The sequence below is a fragment of the Pimephales promelas genome, chromosome 11 (assembly GCF_988280905.1).
Source record: "Pimephales promelas chromosome 11, fPimPro1.hap1.1, whole genome shotgun sequence".
In the NCBI taxonomy this organism is placed as follows: Eukaryota; Metazoa; Chordata; class Actinopteri; order Cypriniformes; family Leuciscidae; genus Pimephales; species Pimephales promelas.
Window position 1 is genome coordinate 16,022,413 of NC_142779.1, and position 22,972 is coordinate 16,045,384.

At 37.0% G+C, this 22,972-nt stretch overlaps 1 protein-coding gene across 2 annotated transcripts in view; it reads left to right on the forward strand.

The window, feature by feature from the left end:
- Positions 1 to 21,768, forward strand: part of parga (poly (ADP-ribose) glycohydrolase a) — a 28,432-nt gene extending 6,664 nt beyond the window's left edge. For both annotated transcript variants that reach the window (XM_089117075.1, XM_039672290.2), the window contains exons 8-18: positions 4,345 to 4,437; positions 5,213 to 5,367; positions 9,663 to 9,742; positions 9,862 to 9,922; positions 10,486 to 10,561; positions 12,554 to 12,701; positions 17,030 to 17,108; positions 17,247 to 17,355; positions 17,618 to 17,723; positions 19,206 to 19,334; positions 20,806 to 21,768. In XM_089117075.1, the coding sequence (XP_088973201.1) occupies positions 4,345 to 4,437; positions 5,213 to 5,367; positions 9,663 to 9,742; positions 9,862 to 9,922; positions 10,486 to 10,561; positions 12,554 to 12,701; positions 17,030 to 17,108; positions 17,247 to 17,355; positions 17,618 to 17,723; positions 19,206 to 19,334; positions 20,806 to 20,993 (1,224 nt within the window). In that variant the 3' untranslated portion in view covers positions 20,994 to 21,768. The remainder of the gene's footprint in view (positions 1 to 4,344; positions 4,438 to 5,212; positions 5,368 to 9,662; positions 9,743 to 9,861; positions 9,923 to 10,485; positions 10,562 to 12,553; positions 12,702 to 17,029; positions 17,109 to 17,246; positions 17,356 to 17,617; positions 17,724 to 19,205; positions 19,335 to 20,805) is intronic.
- Positions 21,769 to 22,972: the final 1,204 nt, after the last annotated feature.

The window sequence follows — 22,972 nt, forward strand, 5'->3', positions numbered from 1 at the left end:
GTGTGTGCAGACATTGTTTAATAGTCAAAAGCCATTTCTTTATTACAGTGGTATTCTTCTTAAAGTTATGGCTTCATTCAAGATGTCAGAATGTCCCCTCCATGCTTAAGATGATTTGATAGAATATTCTCAGACCTGTGTAAATCAATAGCTGTCTGTGACTTTTATGGCTGAATCAAATTTAATTAACCAGGGCCATTAAATCTATAAGAGAGCCAATCAAAGCCATTAGCAAAGTGCACCGCGTTCTAATGAAGCATGCTTGAGTGGACCGGCTCCTTAAACTGTCCACTTAAGAGCTTGAGCTGTGCCTTTGCTCTTTGGCTCTTGCACGATCCTCTCTCTGTTTTTACCATAACACTCTATTCGGTGAGCAAGCATCAACCCTTTAGGGCCATCCCCACTAATGAGATGCATAAATGTGAGAACAGTCGCTCTCGTTATCTATACATTTAGATGTAAATATGAATTAATGTAGTGTCGTTCTCACCGCTTGCAGCTGTTGTGAAGTATGCTGGTGCCCATACATGCATACTTTCCCCTCGGACTGTGTAATGGTTATTTATGGATTTGTACTAGTGTTGTTCTCTAAATTGTCTGGAGTATTAATGAATATCATCCTTTTATATACAGAATATCGTTGCATTATAATTAAAAGCATAAATATTTATTTAAATGCTTTCTTAGAGCTGTGCTTGTGCCAGCTGTCTTATTTCCCTGCATCAACAGAGGGCACTGGTATGTCAGCCTGGAGAGCTGGCAATTGATTTTCAATTTAAGAGATTAAGTGAAACATCACCGAACAGCGGTCAGTTAATAACTGTAAGAGAGTTCTGAATTGTGCATGTCAAATTTGTGCTTGTGCTAGACTGTCAATTAATGTTTTTGCAACCGAATATAACGCAACAAGACCACATCAGAGTATAAGTGTGACTTTACACAATGCTGCACACAGGTCGTACTGAAAATATGGCATCTCCCTGCTTTGGGTAAGGGTAATGGAGCAGTAGCGCAGGCCTTGTCATTGTTATTTGTAATGTTTAAATTTAGAATATCATTTTTAGTCATAATAATGTACATTATGTAACATATAATTGAATGTTTAAAATATGAAATAAAGTATGTATATATATATATATATATATATATATATATATATATATACTGTATATATAGGTTTTGGAGTGAATTTACATTACTCAAGTGATTTCTAGTTATACATTGGCTAGATACAGGATTGCACTTTGTGAGTGCTTGAGCAAAGCTTGCTGCCTAGCATGATGTCATCAGTGTTTTTTGAGGGTAACTGCCTTTGTGACTCACTGCAATTTTTTCTGCTGGACGGAAAGTGGTCGTCTTCATTTGGACCGAACTATCGGTCCATCTGAGCAAATTTTTAGATTGGCGTTTGTCTTATTGGAGTCTCATGTAATGATGAGTAATGGTCATTTAAATATTTGAATTCACTTCCCCTGAATCTGGTTAGGGTTTTGGTGGCTGAGATGTGAACATATTGAAGTTGACTAGCAATTTGTGGTGAAACAAATATGTTAAAACAATATTCTGCACACGAGTCTGCAATATTCTGGACATTTCAATTAAAGCTCAAGAACAACAGAATAATTTACAGCGCAGTATACACCACGTCATCCCTAAAAGATGTGCAAATAGAAAGCCTTTCTGATATCTTAAAATTTTTGCAGGACTCCAATAATTGTCACAAATTTGAGCACCTTCCTGGATTTTGATTGACAACGGAGGTGTAATGGCTATGGAAAGCAGCAAAATACAAATTGGGAACTGTCCTGTCATAAATTGTAGTTGAGCCTCAGCCCTACCCTGAAATGAAAGTGTCAGAGCAGTGGGCTCTGATAAATTCACTCTACTGGCTCAGTGCACAGAACTCCACTTCAAGCCTATAGCCCTTCGCCTACACAACCATCTTATTTCAGTGTCTCAGAACTGGGATTCCCTGTGTTTTTTGAGTAAGCATAGTGACCTGCAGAACAATGTTCATTATGGAAATCATGCTATGAATGAATCTCTGGTTGGTTAACAGGATATGAATCAACCTAATCACCCACCCACACTCACACAATGAACATCAAATATGTTGTTGTTTTCCTCGTCGACTCTCATTTTTTATGGACAAAAACAGTTGAAATGTTCTTGAAAATATATGATTTTGTTTTTTGGAGGAAAGAAAGATAAAAAGAAAGACAGACATACTGACAGACAGACAGGCCCCCTTATAAACTATCCCTTTAATGCCCAGACAACTCTGTGTAAAATGTCAAACATAATATGTCATGTACACACAAGAAAAATCTGCTGTTTATTCTCCTTTTTATACACTCGCAAATCAAAAAAGTAAATAAATCAAAATAAATAATGACTTTGTCCACCCTAAGAATTCTCATTGGTTGTATTTTGATGGAGATTGTAGTATGTTATATAACTGGTTCTGGTTGGGCAGGATAAGGGGAATGAAGGAGGTCGTTTGATTTAGTGAGGTCTAACTCCTGCAACCTCAGCTCAGGCCCATCCGGCCTGTCAGCTCTCCTCACTTATTAGACCCAGAGGAGCATTTTACGATGTCAAGCAGGTCATTACTTATGACAGCATTTAGTCAGGCCTCCTTTGCGGGCGAATAAATGCTCCTTGGTTAAATTGTCAGACAAGGTTTCCCGTCCAGAAGAGCCCGCGCCTCTCCTTCCTCAACTCATTTGCATCTGTTCCAGGAATCCCATTTAATCAGCTGAGCACACCCAGTAACCTTGATGAAATGGCCCCCATGACTGAGCGCGCTGCCAATCGCAGCCAATATTTTTATAAATAAGTGTGTCGTAAATCTGTGTGTTGATAAAACAGTAGCGTATTTATTTTTGCTGAAGTCATAAAGGGTTGCTGAGCTAGCGTATGCGGTTTTGACAACATTAGCGTCGGAATAAATATCACGAAGCGGTGCTGTTTGTCTGATCAGAGATCTACGATTGCGTTGGTTAGTGCAGTCAGGGCTTTATCTTTTATTTCCACCTCAGTGAAGTCATACACCATTGGGAGCTCTGCAAAATTACGTTTTTGTAACCTCTGTGCAGTAGATCAAGCTTTGTTACTACCTCTGCGGATATGAGTGAGATTTCTTTTCTTTCTATTTATTAAACTCCCTGAATTCACCTGTTTTGATGCTTCAGGCAATAGAGAGATACAGTGATTTCTGGGATTGCCAAAGAAACTCCTATAAGGTTAATATTACATTTATTATGTTTATTTAGTGCACCTTAGGCTCTATTTGTTTTATTTGCAAAAGTTATTGGCCCAGAATGCAAATAATTTTTGTTCACCTACTGATGTCATTCTGAAACCATGGTGTCCTATCGCTTTTTTTCTTTTCCTGACACCTGAATAATACGGTCTATGACAAGTTGACAGCTGGGTTCAAGTGTCTTATTCAACAATATGGCTCTTTTTCCATTGTTGACAGTTGTTTTCCATTAAATGTTGTTTCAGCCCGAGGAGAAGAGAAAAGGCTTCATTATTTATTCTATTTTGTACCAGACAGTTGACATTTTGATTTTTTTTTTCTTTCTTGTTAGATTGAGGACATAACATGGTAATGTTGTCAATCTTTAATTGGTAATAGTCAATGGTATGATTTGTTCTCCAAGCAAGACATATCACTGCAATGAAGGCATTCATAAGATTGCGTTTAGTCACAACCAATGAATAGACAAATATACACTTCCATTTAAAAGTGTCAGTGATTTATTTATTTTTTTAACAGAAAGGAATACTTTTATTTAACAAAGATGCATTAAATTTATCAATAGTCATAGCAAGTAATTTTTACGTTGTTACAAAAGATTTCTATTTTATATATATTTAAAAAAAAAAATTTTCATCAAAGAATTAAAAAATGCATTGTAGTTTCCAAAAAAAAAAAAAGCACAGCGGTTTTCAACATTGATGTGAATTGAGTGATGATCAATTGAAATGATTCTCGAGCACCTATTCAGCATATTAGATTGATTTCTGAAGGATCATGTGAAAATTCAGCTTTGCCATGACAGGAATAAATTACATTTTAAATCTATTAAAAACCCAGATAATTTAAATAATATTTTACAATATTACTGCTTTTATTTTATCTGAAATTAAGTGAATGCTGCCTTGGAGAGTATACGAGACTTAACGAGACTTAAAACTACATTTTTAAAGGTAGTGTACAGTACATTTAAAAAATGAACAGACCTGTTTCTTCATGTGCTTTTGTTTTGTTCTTATCCAGTGAATGACCTGTATCAGCTGCAGCTATGAAACGCATTTAATCTCTCTCTCTTGCAGGTTATGGAAAGTTATGAAGTAGACCATCTCTTAAACGTTACATTGCCAAAGATGGTGAAGCTAGTTTTGGATACGCCCAAGATTTGCACCCAGGTAAGGTGTCCTTCACATTGGTTGGGGCAGACAATCAGGTTTTGAGGCAGAAATAGATCAGTACTGATAATCATGTCAGGCTGATAAAGGTCAATGGGCCCAGCGTGCTGTGGTGTAAAACCAGTGGCAAGTGAAGGACACTTCCACATGAGCAACAGCCTCAGCCACTATTCGTCAGCCTAATTTCTGACACCAGAACAACACTGTTGGAGATTTTCTTAAATGTGTCCTAATTTATTCATTCTTTATTTTTAAGATTCCAAAGTACAGAAACAATTTTAGAGTTTAGAAACAATGTTTAATAGAGTGACAGGTTTCATTTAGCTAGAATAGATGAAAGTATTTTTAACATTGAAAAAAACAAACAAAAAAAAAACACTTTAATACACACTAATAAATTTAGGCAATTTAATTCTGTTGCATCAACAAGCTTGTTCTTACTTAGCCAACGAAATAGTGTTTATGTAAGATCCGGCACTGGTATATGCATTTTAAGAATTAAAGTATTTTGCCCTTAAAGAGGAACACATCTCCTTGCTCAGCTGCTCTCTTCTATTTATGTACATTTTATTAATGTTTCCATTGATTAGTCATCTATACTGCCCTTAAGTCCAATCAGTAGAGATGGATGACGTTCTGTGTAAATGCTGCTGGCTGCTGGTGGGATACAGCCGGGCACCTTAATTACTCCTGGCCATTTGCTTAATGTAATTCTGTCTCCCTGTTTGGTCAATTGCTAAACTAATTATCTTTGCCTCTCTCTCCTCTTCCACAGCCAATCCCGCTGCTTAAGACGAGGATGAATCAGTCCTTGACCATGTCACAGGAACAAATTGCCTGCCTTCTTGCCAATGCCTTCTTCTGTACATTTCCCAGACGCAACTCACGCAAGTCAGAGTATGGCAACTACCCCGAGATCAATTTTTACAGGTACTGCATCCTCTTCAGTGCCTTCGCTCTGGAGACCTGTTACATATTTTGCAGGTCTAGTTATTGATTGCCTGAGCTTTTAGATTTCCATCCAAATTAAGGTTTATATTTAGGCTGTGGGGTAAGTCACGATATGATTTAATTTTGCTTCCCGTTATCTAGTAGTCTGTTTCTATTACATTTACAATGGATTTTTTTTTTTCTGGGCCTGTTAATGTGGCATGTTTGGGCCTCAAATTACACTCCTACACATTCACAAATCCACACTGTTTTTCATTTACAATAGAAATTTGCACTCTTCTGACTTTTCCATCATTAAATGTTTTAATATTGAATCATACATAAGGAGGTGATGATCCTTCAGACTGCAATTTTTGGTTGTAAACTCTTTGCCATATTAACTATTTTAGAGTTTCAAGACTTCTGTAATGTAGTTATAAAATAAGACTTCTTTTATAGAGAATAACATGTAGGAGTTTCTCTCCCCTCTTAAAATGCATCTCTACAACAAAGCCACTCATGTGGTACAGTACTTAAATCAAGTCTTTACAGGCTGATTAAAACAAATGAATTAGATGCTAGAGAGACTGATGTGAAATGCGTGGCCATCCATCTCTCGTCTGTCTACTCTGATGTTTTCCTCTTTTGAGCAGGGTCCCCCTATATCTGTAGCCAGTGTCATCTCACTGCATGGAAATGTTTGTATTTAACAACAGTAAAACCGTAGTGTGACAGCGGGGGTAAGATGTGTCTAAACCTAGGTTGCAGTGCTACCATATGGCCAGTCTTAGAGTTTTTTTTATTTTATTTTTATTATTATTATTTTTTTTTTGTCATATGGCCAGATATGAAGGGCTCTAATAGCTCCCTGTCACGGAGATTCAAATGATAACGGTGATAATATTTATGCTGTATCAGGTAGAATGATTTTGTTAAATATGTACAGGTTTATACATATTTAAATAAAAAGATAAGTATTTTTTTTTTAAAAAAACTACAGTACCCACACAAATGTTTTATATTACATTTCTACACAGTTGTAACTGTGGGTAAAGTGTGCCAGTATTCCTTCAAATGCTAAACATTACTATTACCAAATATAATATAAATATTCTGAATATTAAAACTTGTCCTGGCCTGTATGAAAATGTAAATGATTATCTGGTCGAGTTTTTTCAATATTTTTTAAGCAAAACAGGAAAAGTGACAAATAAGTAAGATCACTGTAGATAGTGTTATACTACTGTGGTGCTGTTTTGAGTTTTGAGAGGTACTCTCTGTGTGTTATACCGATGGAAGATGGGAAAATTGTTCAGGTAACTTTATTTTATTTTGATGATGGTAGTGGTGCGATCACTGTTAATGAGACACTTCCTCTTTAATATGGCTAAAATGGCTTCTTTTAAAAAATTACTGTTAAATATTGTGTCAGCTATAATGAAGTTGTTTTTATGCAAGTCAGAGTAACAAAACCATCCTTTAAAAGCTCTTTTGGAAAACCGTCAGTGGTTCATCGTGGCGAAGAACGCAGCCCTCAGTTTTACTCTGTCATGCTGAGATGGCTATTGATTCCCCAGGCACTTCAAGTACTTCTACTTATATTTGCCTTAAATTTCCAGTCATTGCCTTGTTTCTGTCTTTATTTTCCTGCTGGATATACTTAAAGTGCTCTAGATAATGAAGGTCTGAGTGATATCAGCATTAAATCTAATTGGTCATTCAGGTGAACACAGTAATACAGACTGTACCAGCATTCTACAGTACACTTTTAAACAAGTTAGTGTATGTTGCCATGCTTCTTTGTTTTTGTTTTGTTTTTTTAGCATTATATTATTTAGGATAATGTGGGCTGTGGCTACAGCCGTGCCGCAGAAAACAAGTTTCAGCAAGACCGCAGAGTAGCCAGACGTGCGGATGATTACGGTGCGGCCCACTTTAATTGAGTGACTGTCCATCAGTTTACTCATTGGCTTGAGCACTGCCGCTATGAAGCACCAGGCAATTTAGAGATTGCTTGTTTGGCAGAGCTGTCAAAGTCTGCCCTCTGGGAAATGACAGATAGGCTGGGTGAAGATATATTTACTTTAGTTTCAATATGTGTACATCAAAGCAAGCTTTCGTGCAGTACACCTGCAAAACTATGAATACAGATCCACCAATGAGATCTGAACAACTGACTTGGTTTCTTGAAAGTTTCAGAAAAATTATAGCCTGCTTAGGAGCTGCCAAATTGACTTCTATTGCCACGTTTGTCATCTGCGACTATATCAGAATTGCTTCGCTTTTGTAAAGACGTTTGCAATCATCCTCTTAAATTTAACTGCTTCAAGATATTTTACTTAAAATAGATAACTCTGTGGGAATAAAACAAGAGTTTGAGGTTAATAAGATATTTATTTTAGGGCTGTCAAACGATTAATCGCTATTAATCGCATCCAAAATAAAAGTTTGTGTTTACATAATATATGTGGGTGCACTGTGTATAATTATTTTGTATATATATAAATACACAAACATGCATGTATATTTAAAAAACTATATTATTTATATATAAAATATTTATATTTATATAGAATATAAATTATATATAAATCTATATACAGTATATACACGAAACATTTCTTAAATATATACAAGCATGTGTGTGTTTATATATTTAAAAATAATTATACACAGTGCACCCACATATATTATGTAAACACAAACTTTTATTTTGGATGCGATTAATCGCGATTAATCGTTTGACAGCCCTGATTTATTTATTTTAATTTTTTAAATACATTTATTTTGCAAGGATGCATTAAATATTACAAAAGATTTCAGTTTCAAATAAATGCTGTTCTTTTGAGAAACACTTTTTCCTCTCAAAAAAAAGTTTTGTCATGGTTTTCAACATTGATAATAATAATAGTCATATACATACTTCTGTTTTTATATAGAGAGAGACATGTTGAAGAAGTCCATAATTCATTCCTGGAAGCTAGGCTATCAAATACAGACATTAGAGAATACATTTCTAATAATATTTCAGTAATCACACTTGTGACTTCTATAACAAAGTAAAATATCATAAGCCTAGAGAAGTCATTCAACTCTGTGATATTTAAGAGGAGAAATATTGATTAAAACCTATAATAGCATTGGATTCCAGAATCCAACCCCTTCAGCACCAACTCAGCAAATTACTATAATTCATTAAAAAAACAAAACAAAGAAAAACAAATAATCATGGGTTTTTTATACATTGGCAAATTACTAACATGTTTGTAGATATTTTAGACCTGAACACAAAACTCATTTCATCTGTCATGCACTGTTCCCTTGTGCATTTCTTCTTCACAGGAATCAACACCGTGTACTACCCACCGACACCCCCACTCCTTCTGTTTTTGTTTTTGTTTGTTTTTTTGTCCATTTTGGCCCCAGAAATTCCCAACTTGTCATGTTATTGAAATCAGCTGGATAAAATCCTTTAATAAGTGGTTGTCCTGTTGAATCAAATTCAACAAATTCAATCAAATATTTTCGTATACATGTTTCTCATATTAAAGGTCAACAATCAGTTTAACTAAAAAAGCAGCTATTTTAACAGGTTGCCTTCCAGGCTAGGTTACATAAAATCTGCTACACCATCAAGAAGGCTATATTTAGGAAGCTTCAATAACTCTATCTTCCTTCCCAAAGGGCTTTTAGTGCATCAGCTTTTCCTCTGCCATTTCATTTGTTCCACCCTTTTTTCCTGCTTATTCCATTGACATCAATTGAGGGGAAGGATGAATGCAAGTGGAAGATGGTTAGCTTGAAGACTGCAGTATTCTAAATGGAGAAAGCCATTTGCTGGGTTAGGGGAGGCATCACGGCTGATCACTGTAAGGCTTTTGCTATTTGGGACTTTTAAAAGCAAGCCTGCAGTTCCTTAATGTCTTTAAAAGAATAAAGAAGTGTTCCTCTCTCCATCCTTTCTGAAATGGGACACGAGCGCAGCGCTGAGCCCGCAGGCGCGGGTCCGTATCATTGTTGTCCTGACAGAGAGCCCGTCACAGGCAGGCTTGCTGAGCAAACAGGACTTGTGAGACGAACCGGCAAAGTCCGATCACACGGAAGGCCTACTTCTCCTCACGTGTTCCCAAGAATGAGGCACTAACCTGCAGAAGTTAGCGCTGGAGTTCATATATGAAGCTAATCGTCTCCCTCTAATAGACAGTGTGATAATTTCCCTTAGTAAGTAAACGTGTGGATTGATTTCGCTAATGTATGTACCTAATCAACACTTGTGTATCTTTATCTTTCTATAGACTGTTTGAAAGCAATTCATCACGCAAGATTGAGAAACTCAAAACTTTGCTCTGCTATTTCAGAAGAGTCACTGAATCAAGTAAGTCTGCATCTGCCCAGCTGTACAAATATACACTTAATGCTCCGACTTTGTTAATGTGGTACAAATTATGTTGATCACATTCCTGTTTTTTTTTTTTTTTTTTTTTACATTTTCAGTGCCCACTGGCCTTGTCACATTCACAAGACAGTGCTTGACCTCTATTCCAAACTGGGAAAGGTACGCAAGTTTAAATGCATATTCATTGTGCTTGGTGTACAGTGTTGTTGCTGGGTTCATTCAATGACTTAAATTTTTTTTATTTAATTAAAAATCCCCCTTTTGAGGGATCAATAAAGCTTATTTTGTTTATCTTTGTAGTTCACAAGGAAAAAGTAGAAAAATAGCATATAGCGATTAAAAAGAGTACTAGTCTCACATTCACTTTTGAATGTGCTACAGCTAGAGGGCTCTCTGACATTTAAAGTAGCTCACAGAGATCACTCCTTTGTGCTTGATAAATGAACTTTGGCACCATGTAGTCATTCTGGCCAATTGCCTCCCCTGGCAGTGCAAAACCACCTCCCTGTTTTGCTTATTAGAGAAATCTTACCGCTGAGATGGTTGCATTTTAAAATTGCTTAAGTCATGTTTGTAACCTTCCACTCATAGTTTACTATAGCATTTATAGCCTTCCTCTATTAATGATGCAGTTGTTTACCAATACATGCAAATGAAGTTTGTTTCAGTAAGTGTTTATTTTGCCTGAAGTGTTTTGATGAAATTTTCTTTTTGACCTTTAGCTCAAAGACACAGCTCACCCGTCTTCATATCACCTGTAAGGGCACCATAGAGAACGATGGCTATGGGATGCTTCAGGTGAGAATGTCATACATGAGTAGTTTAGTTTTCACTTCGCCATCTGTCAAATATGAGATTACTTTGACACAGAAGACCGTTTCTGTCATCCTTCCTCTCTTTATGTAAAATGTGCTCATTCTGTTCCAGGTGTGATTAAGGCAGTTTATCTTAAATGAGAACACACACACACATTATTTGCCCAAACTATCATTGGGATATTCTAGGAAATGGGTGCCTCTTTTTTCCATTATGCATATATTATAATATAGCAAGTAAATACAATTATTTTTGTTGATATATCTCTATATATCAGTTTTTTGGTGGTGGTGTTTTTCCTACCCTTTATGGGACTTTCCTGTTGAATATCATATTTATATTGGGTGCAACATGCATAAAGATTTCAGACAAGTCTGAGAACCAATACGAGTGCTATCCAATGAAAGCCAAAAAAACATCTCAGTTTTGACCCAGCTGACTGAGGTTCTGCAGATCCGTCTGCCCCGATCACGTCCCTCCCTGCACCTCTCGAGTTCATTGCAGAGTGTGTCTGCCGGGGTCCTCTGCCCTGTTCTCCTTTTCCCGTCTTTCCCCAGTCGGGGCAGGGCACACCCTGACAGCTGATGGGCACACATGAACAGCCCTGGGAGGTCCCAGGAGCCCGGGGTCCTGCCGGCTGGATTGACGGATGTTTCCGGAAGGGTGGGACGGTCTGACAGGTTGTCAGTAGTGCTGAGGAGAGGCGGGGCAGTCGGAGCTGGAGTTGAGTGACCTGATCAGCGAGATCATCTGGCAGCCTGCCAACCTCCCTCCTCTTTTCTCCTCCATCTCACTGAGGAGGCTGTGGCCCAGTGAGTCCGGCCTGACAGCCTGCAAAACACAGCCTCAAAGGGATCCTGCACTTCCCCTGTTTACCTTTTCAAAGCTCTCAGGGCCAATATTAGCACTGCTGCCCACACTCCCAGTCTTTGAAATATAAAAATGCATAGGAAACAGCACTGAAGAAATGTCTTTCACAACAGAACTTAGCCGTGCCACAAAACAAGCACTCATGCAATATAACTGTCTGTCTGTTTTCCTTCCTTCTCATGCTCTTTGTTTAGAGCATTTTTTTAATGATGTAGTATTTAGAATAAGAATTTCATAATTAAAAATACATCAATATTACATACGACAAAAGCTTAAATGGTCTGTCTGGAAGCTGTAAACATAATGAGTTATCTGATTTCAATGACTTATGGCTAATGGTTAATAGATCCATTATGCGGAATAAAGGGAGTGGGGTTTGACCTTGGCAAGGTCACAATGGACAGAAACCAAGTCATTTTATAATAATGTTTTTTTTTTTTTTTTTATTCATTTATTTCTGTTTTACATCAAAAACAAAAAAATCTGACATTTGTTATGTTATATTTGTATTGTTATTTGTAATTATAATTTTATTACAATGTTAAATTATTTTCATTGATTTTTATTATATGGATTTTTTGTGTTTTACATCTGAAAAATGTTTTGAGACGTTTATCCTAGACCTAGATGATTTTGTTTTGTTTTTGTGGGACTAGTTTTCCTCTATAATTTCGTGGCTGATGAGAAATATTTGTGCCCAGTACATGTTCTTAATTCAATGGCCAACAGCAGGTCTAGCAAAAAGTTAATTTTGGATTTGTACATGCACCAAAAATTGTGTACACATTTAAGTTATCCTGAACGGTGCAGAAAATTCTCTCCTTTTACTTTAAACACATCTTTGTAGTTTTACGCATGGCCGGGCACAGAACTCTTATTTTCCACCCCTGTGCGTTCTAGCACCCTGTCCTTTACCAGAACTTATAATCTCTGGTGACATCCTGGACAAACAGCCTGGCTTGCAGTCTCATAAGTATCATAGATCTCTATACTGTAACACAATTTCACACCATGTTCAAGGATGAAATTGTCTTTTTTTTTTTTTTTTTACTCCAGCTGAACATTTTTGCTAAAGATGAATATGTGCTTTTATTTGTGCTGCAGGTGGACTTTGCAAACAGGATGGTGGGTGGAGGGGTGACCGGTATGGGGTTGGTCCAGGAGGAGATACGCTTCCTCATCAACCCTGAGCTCATCGTATCACGCCTCTTCACGGAAGCCCTGGACCACGACGAGTGCCTCATCATCACAGGTCAGCACACACACACGTGCACAGGAGTGGAAACAGTCCACTCCTCCCTCCCGTCTGTCTGTACACCCTCACACATCCCTGTCTGATTGATGTCAGACGTCATTGAAGTGTCTTGTTCCTCCCTTCTGGCTGTTCAAACACCTGTTTTCTAAAAATTGTAAAAAATATTTTTGTACTTGGATTAACCTATGGCTCATTATATAATTGGTTGGCATGGGAATCACAAGGAATGGAATGATTCTGCTTCATTAGATATAAATAACTTTAGTTAGTTGCAGATATATATATATATGCCACTATATATACATATAAACTATAATAGCGATATTATATATACAATTTGTATATATACTGTACAATGTGACTAAAATAACACTAATTATTGGATTGCCAACAACAAAATTTTAGCTGTCAACACCAATACAATAATTAATCCATTTAAAACATTGGCATGTCATTTTCAAGTATTTCTCGATTAAGTAAAACTTGCCTCTAAGTGTTTAGATTCCAAGTAATTATTTAAAGGGATAGTTCAACTAAAAATAAAAAAAATCAAATAGAATGAAAAGAATACAGTATATCTTGATTCATTCACAATAATGACGCCACTGTCACAGTATTTAGATCGTAGACGTTCAAAAACCATCAATAGAAATGAACATCATGAAAATAATTTGTATTGTTTTGTGGGATCGGACCAGCAATTAGGATAGAAGATGTTTTTGGGAATTTATGCTTGATGCAGGCTCCGATAATCATGAGATCAGGTTTGTTTCCATCCCATAATGAAGTCAGTCACTGTAATCACAGTTCTCTAGCATTGCATATACTGTAGCAAGCTGAGTAGCACATTGCATATTTGCTCACAGAAGCAAAAGCCATTGCTCAAAGAAGCTTGTGTGTATACATTCAGCTCCATTCTTCCCTCCCCCGTCTTCCCTCCTCATCCAATTTGAACGTAAATCCATTACATTGATTCACGCTGGACTCAGGGCAGCCCTGTTATTCCTCATTTCTCTCTAGCTGAATTGCCCCATTCTTCACCCTCCAACTCACTGTGCTTGAGTCAACACGTTAAGTGACAACCCCCCCTTCCTTCTCACTTCATATCTCTCCCTCTACCACTGTCTCTCTCTGTCCCTATGCTATTCTTCCATCACTCTGTTCCTCCTTTATGAACTGTGCTCTTTGACTGAGTGGCAGCATTGGAAAGGAGCCCAGGTCATGAGTAAGTGTCCTGTATATCCGATACATTGCAAATAGTTTGTCTCTTCACTTCCTCACTCGTTGTTTGTAACATCTGATTCTGAACCTTGCCTTTCCCTTCCCACCTCTGTTGCTGCAGAACCATATGCACACCTAAATCAATTGATTTACTGAATTGAATAGTACTAAACAAGAATGTCAGTTAACAAACAATTGATGGACCCCATTGACTTCCATAGTAATATATAATATATATACATAGGTGGAGGATTCTGGAGGTCTTCGTGATTAACGGGACATGCAGTATCTGGCCTTCTAGTTATAATAAGAAGTCATATATATATATATATATATATATATACTATGGAAGTCAATATATATACTATGGAAGTCAATGGGGTCCATCAATTGTTTGGTAACTGACATTCTTCATAATAACTTCATTAATGTTCAGCAGAAGAAAGAAATTCATACAGGTTTGGAACAACTTGAGGGTGAGTAAATGATGACAAGAATTTAAAAAAATTGGGTGAACTATTTTTTGTAAGTTTTTGTATTAGATTTTAGGTAGAGTTTGTTTTGTTTTAGGTAACGAAAATGTTTTTTCTATGGTTTTAGTTTACTTAACTACAACCCTGAAGTGTTAAACATGTTCCTCAAAATTGTGACCATCTGTCTAGGGAGATTTGATTCTGAAATCCTGAAAGGGAGATTTGATCCTAAAAACTAAAACAGAAACTGTTGGTCTGTAAGTACTATGTTTGAGTCAAATTCTTTCACCTGGTCCAGAGAATCGTTCGCTTAGTCGAACACTAATTTTTAAGGTCCGGGTGCAGTCACAGCCATGTAGAAATGTTGCGCTGTGATTGGCTGTTGCCGTCTCTCACAACTGCTGTCTTGCTCATTTGTCATCCACCCATGCCCTCTGGAATCTTCCAAACAAAGCACAGAACACAAACCATTAATCAATCAAACTCTTGTGCCTTTCAAACCCATATGTCATTTCTTGAAACACCAGAAAAGATTTTAGATAGTTGTGGAGCAGAAGTGGCTATACACCATTGAGAAGTCATTTTTAGAGCTGTTCTAGTGAGTTCAAATTCTAGGAAAACCGCCTCAAAGTCAATGTGTACTTGGGAGCATTCCACCCTTTCACAAAATGCCCTCACTTGGAATCCAGCTCAGATATTAGTCATTTCTCTTTCTTTTACTTACGTCCTCTCTCTCTCAACCCTGCTGCACTCTCCTTCCACTTAATTGTATTAACTCTGGCCACAATGAATGACTGCGGGAACGGCCTTCTCTAATGGATCCAGCCATTCCATCATGGTTATTACAACAAACGAAATATTCCATGGTCATCTCAGTTTCTATTGCACTGCAACTCGTCTTTGCTGCAAATCATATCCCGCCAGTAATGCATCATGACACGGGCTCTTTAATGCACACTTTCTGCATCAGTACAGTTGGCAGAAATGCTGAAGCGTCAGTACAGGGACTGGATTTTAATCTTGTGATTGCTCTTTATCAGAGTGCCACTGAAACTGGCCACACACACTAAAACACTAATTAAATCAAGGTGAAGGTGGAGGATTCTAGAGGTCTTTGTGATTGAAGGGACATGCAGTATCTGGAAGTGTGTGTGTGTTTTTTTTGGGGTTTTTTTTTAGATCAAGATGGTTGCTTAAGCAAGTGGTTTGATTTGAGTGTCCTGAAAAAAAAGGAAAACTGTGCACAATATTTACTGAGGCCATCTAGTTTTAATAAGAAGTGAAATATACATAATACACTGAACAGAATTATAAATGCAACACTTTTGTTGTTACCCCCATTTTTCATGAGCTGAACTGAAAGATCTAGGAGGATTCAATGTACACAAAAGGCCTATTTCTCTCAAATATTGTTTACGGATCTGTCTACGTCTGTGTTAGTGAGCACTTCTCCTTTGCACTCTGTCGTATACGCCGATCCAGAGCATCCTAAACACATTCATTCATGCTGACTGCAGGAATGTCCACCAGAGCTGTTGCCCATGAATTGAATGTTCATTTCTCTATAAGCCGTCTCCAAAGGCGTTTCAGAGAATTTGGCAGTACATCCATCCTGCATCACAACCACAGACCACATGTAACCACACCAGCCTAGGACCCCCCGGACCCCACCATTTAGAATGGCCTTTTATTGTGGCCAGCCTAAGGCACAACTTTGCAATCATGCTGTCGATTCACTATCTTGATATGCCACACCTGTGAGGTGGATGGATTGTCTTGGCAAAGGAGTGCTCACTAACACAGATTTATACTGAATTTATACTGATTTATTAACAATATTTGAGAGAAATAGTCTTTTTGTTTAAATAGAGGTCTTAGATCTTGAAAAATGGGGGCAGAAACAAAAGTGTTGCGTTTATAATTTTTGTTGAGTGTATATCTGTTTCTGATGGAACTGATGGTTTTCATGCATGAATGTAAAAAAAAAAAAAATCTAATTTTTAAAATTCTTGCAGCACATCAGGGCTGCATTTGCCAAAATCATCGTGAGCCCATGTTGATTGTGGAGACCATCGGCACCAATGTTCTCTACAACCAACTTAGCTCAGGATACTTTTGGGAAACGTAACCCTGTTTAGTTCCTTTCTCTATGAAGCCCCTCATACCGACAAGCACAGTAAGAAGCTCTTATTGGTTGACTGGGCCAGTATGTTGTGATTGATCAACTGCTTTTGAGGGCTTTTCATATCCTCATGAAAGTCATATCATTGACTTTCAACAGACTGCTAACGCAACTCATCCAGGCTTTTTTTTTTTTTTTTTTTGTGTATACTGTACCTTGGGTGGGAATTATTTAAATGAGGGATATTGTGATGTGTTCGCTCCTGGATGAAAACTGACTTCCTTTGCAGTGACTTTTGTGCTTTGTAACTTCGCAGACAGTAACATTACACACGAAAGAAAGTTGAAAATGTAAAAAACCCATAATAACTTCTCCTTTCCTATATGCTCACTAATTTTAATTTGTGATTAACTGAAATGATATTTGCCTATAATATGGTGGGGACAAGAAAATGTTATGCACACTGTTGTTGAAATGTACCCACTTTTATTTATTTGCTCTTCTTTTAGGCACAGAGCAATACAGCAAGTACTCTGGCTATGCAGAGAGCTTTAAATGGAAAGACAATCACAAAGACGAGATACCCAGGTAACATTAGGCAGCACCTCTTGAATGGGTCCCTGCACTTTTTAAAATGTATTTAGCTGCCATAAATATAACCAAGCATCCAAGATAGTAAAAATGTGGAAAGCCCTAAATAAAATAAACATCTTTACCAATGCTCAGAGACAAGTGGCAGCGGAGGTGCACAGAGATTGTGGCAATGGATGCCCTGAAATACAGGAATTTCATGGAACAGTTTCAGCCTGATAAAATGACCCGGGAGCTAAACAAGGTGAGCAAAGGCTTCATGCAAAGTGTTTCACACTGATGACATGAAATGGCAAATCCCAAAGTGTTTCACACTGATGACATGAAATGGCAAATCCTTGACCTCTGTCAAGCTCTAATGGCCATTGATTCTCTCAACCTTGCCAATCTGGTGCTTAGAGAATTTAACGAGGCAAGATGACTGAGTCATCTTGTCAGGCTCTTGAATTCTGCAGTGATTAGCTTGCATTTGTTTCTCTATTATAAAGGATGACTTCTTTTTCCAGGCATTCTGCGGTTTCACGCGGCCTGGGACGAGCCCTCAGAACCTCTCGGCTGTTGCCACAGGGAACTGGGGATGCGGTGCGTTTGGAGGCGACACTAATCTCAAAGGTATATGCAGGTCCTCACAAAGTGAAGCTACAATTTTCAAGGTGCTCTTATGGGACATTTCTTTCTCAAATTTCATGCATCAATGTTAAAAATCTCACCACTGATATTCCAGCTGTTAATTATTGTCATGTTTATGGGTGATAACTCCTAAATGGCTGATATTAGAAGACTCTATTGTTTTTTGGACTAAATAAATAAAACCTAAAATCAAAGCTGTTTTATTTTTAGCCATCACAACATTATAATGTTGAGTGTGACGTGCTGAATTTAATCGTAAATAGTCAGTTGAGTATATTTATCTCTAGATTTTTATTTACATTTTTGTATTCATTTATGGTTTTGCTGGCATAGAGACAAAACAAAGAAGCTCTCTTTCTTTGTTTGTTTTTTGACCCAAGACATGTTTTTGCCACTTTCCTGTTATTGATCAGCTGACACACATTTATCTTTTCCATTACAAGTGCAACTGATTTTCCAGCCTCATCCATAAATTCATGGCAAGCTTGTGACTTTGCCAGCTGATCATTTTCTGTTGTAAGGGTGGAAGCCAGTTTCATGAGATAATTCCATCTTTGATAGTTCATCATTGTTGAAACCATGAATGTGGAGCTAGTTAATTTCTCCCATTGACTTATAACACAGTAAATTCATCTTGATGCTGGGTTATTTTGGGCCAGTCTGTTTAGTTTAGCGCTGGTTACAGATTACCCATTGTAATTGGTTGCCCTCATTTGAACAACGTTCATTCATCAGTGGGCTACATTCAACCTCTTTAAATATTTAAAATCTTTAGACTCAATTTGAAGCTGGGTGACTAAGATTGAGTCTCTTAATAGGGGTTGTTAGACATGGATTATTTACCTTTTAAAAACAAATTGGATGTGTCAGTCATTTGCTCTACTGCTAGGAACATGAAGCAAAACTAAAGAATCCACACTATGCCATCAGTGATGTATTACACCATATTTTATTCATTTAGGTTGGGCAGCTATCAGTATTTTCTGGGGACCCTCAGATAATATTAACAATATATCTTGGAGCTTGCAGCGGTTGATTGACCTTTCATTGTGGTAAATGGGGGTGGGAGGAGTAAATCTACAATTGTGTTTTTTTTTTTCCCCTTTTCATATTCCATATTCCCATGCATTGACAGGAATCCATGCGTAAATGTATGCATGTCATTTCTGTTTAGCGATGCATGCATTAAAGAGAAATAAGAACGAAAACTGAAATGCGTCCTACATGGTTTTTATGGCTTTTGAAATTTTAGCTTATTGTGGACAGTGTTTATATCCGAAATATAATCTTTTATCAGTTTGTTCATTTGAATGTTTGATCACAGCAATAATGATGCTGTGTGTGTTTCACACCTAAACATGATAACGGCTCTCTCTTGGTCAAACGCAAATTTGAATGTTCCGGTGCGATTTTGTCAAAGGTTTAAAAAGATTGTGAACAGACTGTGTCTGTTTGTCCTTCCAGCTCTGCTGCAGTTGATGGCAGCTTCCGAAGCAGGGAGAGATGTGGCCTACTTCACATTTGGAGATGAGAGACTCATGAGGGACGTGCATGACTTGCACACCTTTCTTAAAGACAACTGCGTCACTGTCGGTAAGAGGCCTGCCACGTGTGGTTCATTCTGTATAAGATCTAACACATTATAAAAATGGGTGTCATATTTTTATTGGAGGTGGATGTAATTTTAATATTTTTTTTATTTATAAATAGAAAATATACAGACTGACGGATGTTACTGTAAATTTATAGACTGACAGACTAGAGCCCGACCGATAAAGGAATTTAAAGGCCGATACCGATACAAATATTTTTGGGTTATAAAATCCGATATTCCAATATATCGGCCGTTATTTATTTATTTATTTATTTTTTATTTATTTCAGAAACGCGCAACAAAACATTAACAGATTTCCCTAACATAGTTATTGTTAGTTATTTATGAGTTTTAACTAAAATAATATGATAAAGCATTTTAAAAAGAAACTTGTTTCTTTTATTGTCACAACAGAACAGAGGAACATCAAAATACAATAAAGTTCTGATAAATAAAATAATAATTAGTTCCTACATTGCCTTATAAGCTACCTTATAATTACAATGTCAGCTTGCTTATCCCTTTACCTGCACTTTTTAAATTCTTTCCATCAAGCTACATCAAACCATTTTCAATCATCAGTTGCTGCCTGCCTCCTAAAACCTACTATTTAGCGATGCTAAATCCATTACAGAGTGACAGTCTGCAATGCACACTTGGGGTTGTTGGATTTCACACACGTGTAAAAGAAAAGCTAACTTTTATGCACATAAATGTCTAAATGTTCACTCCTCTCAAGTCTACCATACATTTTACAATGCAGGGACTGTAACTAGAGATATGCTAGTTATAAATACAGTAATCATTACTTTATTTAGGCGGAAAAAGTTCATTGTGGTTTCCAAGCTTATTAATGTTAACGTTAGCGGTCTTCCACTGATGATAGTGGCATTAGCTTGCTTTGTGGTTAGCTAGTCTATGATGAGCCATAATTTAGCAATAGATAACGTCATGCTGCAAATTGTAAAACATACATTTTCAATATAACAGGCCAAGGAGAGATGATTGAAGCGATGATTGTTTCGTCCGTTTTTATTTTATTTTTGAAATATTCATTTATCCGCCATTATAATTATTCAACATTCAAATGCCAAAGCTGAATTTTGTATAAATGTTTCTATAGAAAAATGCAAGACTGGATAATTACATGTGAAACACATTTACAGTAACAATTTCAAAATTCCAGCAATATTGAGCCACTTGTTTTGCATAATTAAATGATACAACCATTAGTGCTCTTCAGTATTGTGAAGTTCTCTGTTTCTGTCCCATTTTTCCTTTCTGACGTTTATTGAAACCTGTTTGAGAAAACGCTGTCAGCCATCTATTGTAGTAAAGTGGAGACGGCAGTAAACTTGTGTGCTCTGTGATTTATGAATGGCTCTGGACTGGGCTGACGCCATGATGCTCACCATCCCTCAAATCTTTTTTTCCTGTTCCTCTCTCTCTCTCTTTCTCTCTGTCTCCTAGGCGATCTGTACTTCCACTTAAAGCAGTACTCCAATGTAGTGTCTAAGCAGGGCCCGTGGCCTAACATCAATCTCTATGCGTACATCATGGATAAGGTCAGTACAAAAATGGAAGCGGACCCCAACCCTGGCCCCAGCGACTGCAACTTGACCACTGCGCCTTCCCCCTCTCCTGCAGACTGCCATTAATGCTGACCAACGGCTAACTGAACCTGTCTAAATGCCTCAGTGCTTTCTTCTCCTTTAGACAGACTTTTTGGGTGATTGTCTGAGACATAGAGAAGCACTTTATGCCTTTCTTTTCTACCAGTGAGTATAAGGTTGAAGTCACTATGAATAAGGCGACAGGAAGTATAGCAATAGCCACTCTGACTGTAAATCCTTATTTCGGATGAACATCATCTAGGTTTGATCTCGGGGGAGTTTTTCCTAGAATGGGATCAAATTTACTGCATGATCTTGTGGAATTAAATGATCCATTTGAGTTGGGTGACCAAGGTGTAGTCGTCTTACAGTAAATGTTTTTGTTCATATCCAGAAACTAACAGTGATTCAGATTAAAGTGTTTAGAGATAATTAACAAAGTATGCATGAAAACCACAGTAAGGTCCCCCGTGACACTTGATTGCAAGATTTATTGCACAAGCCGTAAAGGGAAAAGCTTTGCAGAAAAATGAAAAGATTTGATAATGAAATATGTGAAAAGGAAAACGTATCTGTTGAAAAACAACTTGTATAATCACACTAACGGAACTGCTGCAAATTTAAATTGTGTAAAAATATATAGTCTTTGCGTGACATTTTTAGCAATTTATTACAGTCAAGGTTTTTACTGTTTCAATTATTGTTTTGATCAAAGGCTCCTTTAAGGAATGGGGTTGATATTTATGGGTAGTGAATATTTTCATATGTTTTGCTCTTTATTTTATTATGATTTGATAATTAAAATTGTTGATTCAGAAAATTGTTGCTGCTTTCTTTCTGCTTGCTAAATACGTGTTCAGGACATATTTTGACATGCTAATCAAAACATGCTAATGCTTTTACCCAAGTTGACACATGGATTAGTTTAGAGCCAGTAGACTACGGTTTTATGTAGGGCTGCAACTAACGATTATTTTGATAATCGATTAATCGGACGATTATTTTTTCGATTAATCGATTAATCGGATAAAAAATTATATTTCTTTTTTGTTTATTATAACAAAATAAAACCCTAAAAACCACACTCTTTTGTGTGTTAAACAATCTACTTAATACAGATAACTTCATTATAAAGAAAAACAACAAATAAAAAAAATATATATGACCATAACCTATGACAAAAATGCTATTGTAAACTAGATTAGTGGATAACTCAGCAAAACTTAGCCTAGAAATATCACAAGTGCACAATAATTTTATAAAATCTAAACATTTAGTGAAAAAAACATTCCTTAGTGGGGAACAAATAAGAGACAATAAGTGTAGCACTAACTCTGGTAAAACGTTACACATTGCTCTTTGTATTGTTGTTATACATTCATGAAAAACATCGTAAAAATCAGATGCACAGCTGTTTTAAATGTAAAGCACAGCTGTTTAGTGAGGAAGCAAAATAGATAGGACAGAACAAGAAAGGCTATTAATAAGATTTCAAAACCATCATAGACCTTTATCTACGGATCAATTATAATAATAACATTGAATCATCTTGGAAAGAGATCATCATGTTAACTGTTGTAACGCGACGCGCTGTTTGAACACCGAATAGAGAATGACTGACAGCCGCAGTGGAGGGAAAAGCTTACGTTAACTTGAATTTAATGACTTAAATATACATTTCTATCTCACATTATACTATAGTATGGCTTCATAAAGTATACACGATTAACGTAGGTCACCTATTTTGGTTTCAAAACGGCGAATTTACCGAAAGGTGAATGATTTTCGTGTATGCTGCATATTGATAGCGGTTTCCTGATGCCCGCAAATTAGTTCAAACTCACGGAATCAAGAGTGCGCATGCGAGACAGAAGATAACGTGCTCCAAACCGTCCGTGTTGCGCGCGCGAGACAGGGTAGAGCGGCGAGGGAGAGAGACTGCATGTGCGCCTCATGAAGCGCATGTAAGAAGCGCATGTTCCATGTAAACAATCCCCGTGACGTAATCAGACCAACTAATCGAT